Consider the following 7,450-nt stretch of genomic DNA (forward strand, 5'->3'; position numbering starts at 1 on the left):
TCAGTGCGTTTAAAGTGGCAAACGATATCAGCTGCTGCACACTTGCAGCGGTCGGAGTTAGTTTTTCAGCAACGAGCGGCTGAGGGACAGTTCGCACTTGCTGAAACCGCGGAGTTACCTTTTTCGCCTAGAAGAACTCATTGCAATTGCAAACTGCTAAGGTGAAATTCCATGGCTAAGAGCCGATCCTATTGGTTTTAGAACTCCACGGTCATGGTAAAAATTACCATGTCTTTCTCAACCGCAAGGCATGCCTCGCAACTGTAATGAAAGCCATTAAATTTCGCGTTAGCATCCCCCAAGAGGCCTGAAAACCCAGAAAGCTTCGTGAGCGAGAGAGGAAAAACTAACTAAGTTGGGTACTAGGACAAGAGAGTGATAGAACAGCAAATTCTACTTGAGAACGGGCTAAATACAAAGTGAGTAATCAAAATATACATACTTACAGACAGCCATATAAACAAATAATTAACACGAAAAAAAATAATTAATTTATCTTTTTACACTAATAAAAAGGAAATCACTCGCGGTACGTCAAGATTTTCATTTTTATAGGCTGATTATAGTGTTAATAATTAATTAATGTTAAGAATTTATCATGTGTACCATTAATAAAGTAAAAAGTAGCTCGAAGGCGATATATTCTACATATATTATATTCGCTGTTTTCAAATTTCTTGATTAAAACAGAAAACAGCAGCATACGGACGCGAGTCAAGAACGTAACATTAAGAACTTTTGTAATGGCACATGCCAGGCCATCGCGATCAATATACGAATGAGCAATCTCTAAATAATATCTTACATGTTTGTGAACTTATTTAATTAACTAAAACCGGTCGAACCTTTTTGGAAATTTTTAGATATTAGAGTATATCTGTTTCCCTTTTTTTAGACTTTTTATTTACATCTGTCTCGTTTTTTTCCATTCTCCCACCATTCCCAATCTCGCACACTGCACGACGAAGAGTAAGTAAAAGAGAGGGAATGGGTAACGCGTAGAATGCGTTGCGAAGCCACTGAAATTTTATTTGTTCCTATATTAACGATCCGATCTGATTCAAAAGTCTGCTAGATAGGGTCATTCTCAATGATTCTGCGTTTTTGGTTTTCTCCTATTTTTTAAATGGCGGAACCCACAGACTTTCGTCCTTTGTGGAGGCGTATTGCAAAGTATTGCAAGACGGCGAAATCGGGCATACACAGGGAGACTTTATTTTCAAAAGAATTTGTGTATTGTTCCAATAGTGAGCCTACTTAGTCTGATCATTGGATGCAATAAAATTAAGAACCATTGCCTTATTTTTCATCCTCTGATGTCAACTCCTGTAAAAACCTTTTTATGAATACCTTCTCCAGAAATATTCAACCTGCCATAATTCTTCTTCTTGCAGTAAACCCATTGGGATCCTCCACCAGCCAAAATCAACGCCTGCCGCCATTCTAAGCTAACTCAATCACTCCCTCAACCTCACTCACCTCTAATTCGATCAACATCAATTCAACCACACAAAACGCTACACCACAAACCCCCACCCGGCCGAAAGACATTTGTTTATGCTATTCTTTCCATTCAAATGCCACAGCACGTATTCCATTCCGAAAAAAGGGCAGAACAGAGCTGGAAGAGCATTCCTGAAAATGGCGCAAAAGCAAGAGAATTGAGCATATTTAATAAGTTGACAAAACATATTTCACACGCACAAATGCGTCAGCTTTCCGCTGGCTTCCATTTGTTTGGCCCTCGACTTACTGCCAGCTGCCTACATATGTCAGGCATCATTATTAACAGATTTTTGGGTGCGACACGCACGAAACCCGAAATATCTGAACTCTCAATTTGGCCCCGGGCTGGGGATGGTCTCGCTGGTGGCAAGGTGGGGAAGAAGGACACACAGCGTGTGAAAATGTTATTGACATCTATTTCAATATTTATAAACGCGCCCTGAAAGTATTACCATACCCTAGGGGTATAAGGGGTGAGATTTTGGTTTCATTAAGTATTCCACTGGGCTCCGAGTGGCTGGTCCTTAAATAAAGAGTTGTATTGTCCAGGCATTAAAGCCCAGAAATAGAGACCCACAGAATGAACTCCGAACTGACAGACTCATGCACAGTCCATCAAAATCAATTTAACATTTCAACATCAATCTCTTAAAGGACATTTTCAATTGTTGTTGTGTGTGTTTTCCTTGAGTGATTTTGTCCGTTGCAATTTTTACCACCAGCACAGCACACTCCCCCACGCAACGCAATCCAACCAAAGCATGTAAGTCTCATGAAATATGCATCATTTAACATTTACGAGAGGTAGGGTCCGAGCAAGCCGGAACCTTCAGTACATCCTGCGACTGACAGGGGAATTGGCGGAGCTGGTGGCGGAGCTGGTGCCTGGTGGCTGATGGCAGGGCAAAGCGGATTCCACCTTCAGTTATGGTCCCTGGCTGGCCGCAACATAAATGCCACAGCATTGGAGCTGACACTAATACGCAAAGCCTGGTTGGGCAACTAATAAGCGTGTGCCGAGGTGTGCCAACCGGCCAATGCGCAGCGTCACCCCACAGGACAGAAGACAGTGGACACGACAGGGGATGGCCATCAGTATGGCCGAACCTGACTGGGTGTCATGGCCACGCTGTAGTTCTATGGGGAATGGGAATGGGACGGGGGCTCAATCTTAAGGGTAACCAATCTCTGGAAATGCAGCAGGCAAATTAAACCCATATCAAACTAAAAGCATTGAACTGCTATAAGCCAGGCTAGACATGGTTGCTCCAAATATCCCAGGGATAGTAAAACGTGCCCAGCACCAAGCACTTTCAATGGAACCAGAAAAATGTGGAGCACAATCGAAGGACAGTGGATAACATGGATAAGATGTGGAGAGTGGGAAGTGTAGCAAATAAATGGGGAATCTCTATTTAGTACGAGTAATCGCAGTAATTCGTAATAGGACAGGAAGGAGAATCGATAGTTGATAGGGTTTCAATGTACCTAAAATAACTGAAAAAGCTATGCCAAAGAAAAAAGGTGACATTTCTACAGAATTTGAATTGTTAAACGTGATGGGAAATTAGTTATGCAGCGCTCAGAGACAATCAGTGCTTTGTAAGATCGATTAAGCCACACTAAATATATATGTACATAAAATAGAATAACTACAAGTTTTGATCGGAATAAAAATTATAATTATATTATTATATATGTTACACTAAGTGGATTCAAGATTCATTACATTAACCAAAATTTGTGTAATTTTCAAGGTCAAAGGATTATTAAATCATCTCGGGATATGTGAATTTATTTTGTATCCATTTAAGTAATAATGAAAATCAGATCATCTTTAAAATGTTCACCTTCTACTTCTAATCGATAGTACGAGTACTTTTTTGCTTCGTCACTGAGTTTCCCATAGTGCAGTTTCGTCAGACCTTCTTAGAAATTTAAATCAAGGCAAGAGTGAACCCAATACCGAAGACACGTCTCAGACATCCAAAAACAAAATGAAAAGGAGAAAAGTACGTTGCAAAGAGCACAACAGAGAGAAGTGGGAGAAAATGCCCGGGAAAATACTCGAGCAGAAGCCATATCATTGGCATATCTATGCACAGTTTTTTCTGTTCGAGAGTTCAATGCATTGATTATATCTCGATTACGCATACGCCACGACGGCCAGGGCAGAGTGAGTCGTTTGCAGATTCAAGATTAAATTAATACCTGCTCGAGTGGGCCCGGTGGGCCAAGTTCAATAATTTATTGATTTCTCCAGTCAACCCGCAACTCAAACAGAACGTAGAACTGGAATCGAAAACAGAAAAGTCGCCGCTGGTTAGAGGGGAACACAGATCCCGGCAGACAACCTTCAAAACAGGCTGGACAAATTATTCCCCCCCCCCCCCCCCCCCCCCCCCCCCCCTTGTGGGCTCATTGCTTGCCGCTGTCATGGCACTTATTTAATTTATAATCAAAATCAGCAAACCCGACCCCAGACCCCCAGACCACGGACCAAGCCCAGCCCGAGTCCGAGCCAAGTCAGTCAATAAAAGTCAGAGGAGGTTGGAGTGGGGCTGGAGAAAACTTGTGGCATTTGTGCTTATTTGGACATTCAAATTGCCTCAAGCATGAATTATGTTCGGAGAGCGAATCAAATTTGACTCGAATTCATTCCCTGTTTTGTCCTCCATTGGAATGAATGTAAATAAGCGTAAAGATTCGCTTAGTGACTTTGATTCCAAATGTTGGCCTTTGTTCACTGATAAGTAAATTTAACTTTCCTTTAGTTTCGAGAGCTGCGAGAGTTCAAAGTTGATCAACAATGCTTCCAGAAATAAAGGTATAACTAGGTTTACTTAAGGTTTATTTTTTCACAGCCCTCCAAGGTTCAAACTCTGTATTGTGCGTCTATATACTGGAATTCTGTACAAAAAGAATTATCGGTGTAGTTGAGTAGTCTCAGCGGGAACTTAAAATTCCGCTTCAGTGCATTCGAAATTGATGCTATGGTTTCCGCCGTGGGCTCACGTTCCTTGACAAAAATGCTGATTGATCCTGGAATATTTATCAATGTTGAATATTTTACGAAACCCAAACCCAAAACGTTGGATGGGATAGTACTTACTCATATGCTGAAGTTTGTTGGACCGATTTTTATCCTGATAGCAATAATATTGCACTATGAAATTATCATTATCTGTTATGCCAAACTGCGACCAAAAGCTATAGCCCTGAAAAGTACGTTTTACGCACTTTTCTTGGAGATAGTTTGGGTGAACTGCGTACAGAAACCAACTTCCAGTGAACTTTGTGCGAATGAAGACTGATAAAGGTAACGATTTTTTTTGTATTAAATATATTTAATTTAACTTACCGCCGTCTCTTTGGAAAGCTCATTGGGTAGGGGCATAAATTTCGGACACTGACCGTCAAAGGATAGCCTATGCTCCTTGCTTAGAGTTCGGCCAACCACCAAGAGTGCACTTGAGCGAGAATTGTCATCGAATAAATGGCTGGTTGAGGTTTTACATTTTGTGACTTACCAAAGAATCTTCAGCATGGTAAAAGCGCTTTGAATACTCCTCTCTACAGCGAAAACGAATATCAAGTACCACAAATCGAGTTAGTCACACTTTGTTGAAGCATTTGCGGAAATAAATTGTATAATTTGCCTAGAATCGTAACGCTACTCAAGTTTGTGGCATGAAACAGGCAATGTTAATATGCAACATTTGCATACTATATATTATACATACATAGGTCAGCTTCTATAAGTCCCTTCGGTGAACAATAAGTTATACCCGCAGACCTTGACCGCAATCCTTCCAGCCGAAATCAAGCCATTTTCTTTCAAAGAATAATCAATTATTAAAATGCGTTGAATATCACTCCGCGGTCCTCATTAAAACAGAGATGCCCGACAAAACCTCAAAGACCACACAGCCAGCCAGAAGAACAACCTTTCACCGAAGATGATGCGGCTCAAGAAGGACTGTCACTCTCGACGGGTTGCCTCCAAGTAGTTACTCACTTTCCACTAATGACATGCAATTTAAAGGACTTTAAATAGTGTCGCCTAAAAGTGTGCCAGCCGCTTGCGGCATGTCAATGTCATTATGCAAGAAATGGCAGAGGGACGACGCGACGGAGAAGGAGACGGCGACGCAAATGCAGCCGCAATCGTCATTTATTTTTCAGTTGCTACAAATAAATGTTCATGGATACATCCCAAAACAAACAAGCAAATACACAAGTCCATATATATGTACATATGTACATTGATGTATATATATATATTTCTTATATATAAAACAATATAAATGCATTTTTAACACACAATATATATGTATGTATGATGTATGAGCATATGCGTGGCTGCATTTGTATGGCAACTGGGCAGAGGAAAGCCGAGACGAGACGAGACGAGCGCAGCGGAGGTCGAGCGAGTTTGTAAAACAATTTTTATGCTCCAATTTACAATCAAGACACGCACCAAAAATTCATTGCCACCTGAAGCATGTGGGAGAATAAAGCTGAAAGCGAACAACAAGGGCTGACGAGTTGAATTGTGCCGGCCATCTCTCGATTCTCGTTTCTATACTTTACAGAAATTTTGTGGCACTCGAAAAAGGGTCTTTGGCGTTGGTAAGACGTGGTAAAGTGAGCTTAGATTGGCCAAGATTGCAGAGGAATTACAGCAAGAAATCAACCGCAATTACAATTTCTGAAATAAAATCAATGAAGCCGATTATTATATGATAACATAAGGTAAAGCGTTCATTTTTAATTTACAATATTTACATACTGGAATCCTAGGTCCGAAAAAGCAGAAAATAATAATCTCATATACTTAACAAAAAGTTACCGCGATATATGTTATCGATTCTGTGCTCAAATTCATCAAGATTTATAATTTTCGTGCACCCACAATAAAAAAGGCAATGCAGAACTTAAAAGGATTATGCTACTCCAATATCATTTGCGTCTTTTTTTCCTTATTATTTTCTCACAGCCCTCACAACAAAGCTCTGAGATGCTCGAAAGTGAATTATTCTCGGAATCCGAAACACACTGAAGTTCATTTCATGTTTATTTTATTTCCGACTCTAGGCAAATTAATTAGGAATAAACCCAATGCGATAGGCAACACTCGCGCACAAATCGAAGAAGCGAGCAGCCAAAAATGTTTCTTCTGCAATTTTGTGTAGTGGCAGTGGCAGTCGAGTGGGAGGGAAAATAATTACACAGCACGCAGCAGACAATGCGAGGTGAAAGTTGCATTTGCCAGAGCCAGAGTGGGGCGCTCGAGAGAATGATGGAGATGGCTAGGGCTAGGGGCCATAGTACGAATGTGCGCGAATGAGGGCTTTGGGTAGTACAGTAGTCGCATTACATGCTTCTTAAGTATCTTTCGCCTCATACGTGCCTCGCGTCGGGGGCTAAAGATATTTATACGAACTTGTTGGTTCTGTTTCGTTTGCAGGCAGGAAGAAAGGCGGATGGAGGATGTAAAAGGGTAGCGAGAAAATGCATTTAACGAAACTTGAACAAAATTGTAATGTAAAGAAGGGGAAATTATACAACTTGTTGTTGCTGCTCCTGCTCCTGAAACGGAGCAAGTCAAGAAGTTGCCTGCCTGCTCCTTTCGTGTCCCTGTTTATACCCTCCAGTTGTACGACTATGTGGAGCTTTCTTCCAGTTTTTCGTTGTTTTTTGTTGGGAGAAAGTGAAGTCTTGGCACCTTTATTTAAGAGACAGCCCCAAGGAGCTTTTGTTGCTGTATGCAGCAGATTGAATAGCAAACGTGAGAGGAGACCTTGAGAAGTGCTCGGGAGGGGGAGGCGACATATGTTATGTCTTCTCCGTTGCCTGAGTCAGGATGGAAAATGGCGCCTCCGCCAGCATAAAGTCATTAAGTGGGGGAAATGAAAATAAATTTACGCTTGGTAAATAAATC

At 41.1% G+C, this 7,450-nt stretch overlaps 1 protein-coding gene across 1 annotated transcript; it reads right to left on the reverse strand.

Annotated features, from left to right (window-relative positions):
* Positions 1-4,340: 4,340 nt before the first annotated feature.
* LOC108161647 lies at positions 4,341-5,143 on the reverse strand. Its single transcript, XM_017295949.2, has 4 exons — positions 5,037-5,143; positions 4,868-4,976; positions 4,619-4,799; positions 4,341-4,548 (listed from the first exon to the last, which is right to left on the reverse strand). Exons 1-4 carry the CDS (start codon positions 5,051-5,053, stop codon positions 4,382-4,384), a joined length of 474 nt encoding a protein of 157 aa, XP_017151438.1. The 5' UTR covers positions 5,054-5,143; the 3' UTR covers positions 4,341-4,381.
* Between the last annotated feature and the right edge of the window lie 2,307 nt (positions 5,144-7,450).

This window comes from Drosophila miranda, chromosome 4 (genome assembly GCF_003369915.1).
Source record: "Drosophila miranda strain MSH22 chromosome 4, D.miranda_PacBio2.1, whole genome shotgun sequence".
Classification (NCBI taxonomy): Eukaryota; Metazoa; Arthropoda; class Insecta; order Diptera; family Drosophilidae; genus Drosophila; species Drosophila miranda.

Excerpts from the sequence above, each read along its gene's own strand:
- LOC108161647 (XM_017295949.2), bottom strand. Across the intron at positions 4,800-4,867 it reads AGCTTTCCAAAGAGACGGCG|TTCACTGGAAGTTGGTTTCT; the intron begins GTAAGTTAAATT and ends ATTCGCACAAAG. Across the intron at positions 4,549-4,618 it reads CAACAAACTTCAGCATATGA|GATCAATCAGCATTTTTGTC; the intron begins GTAAGTACTATC and ends TAAATATTCCAG.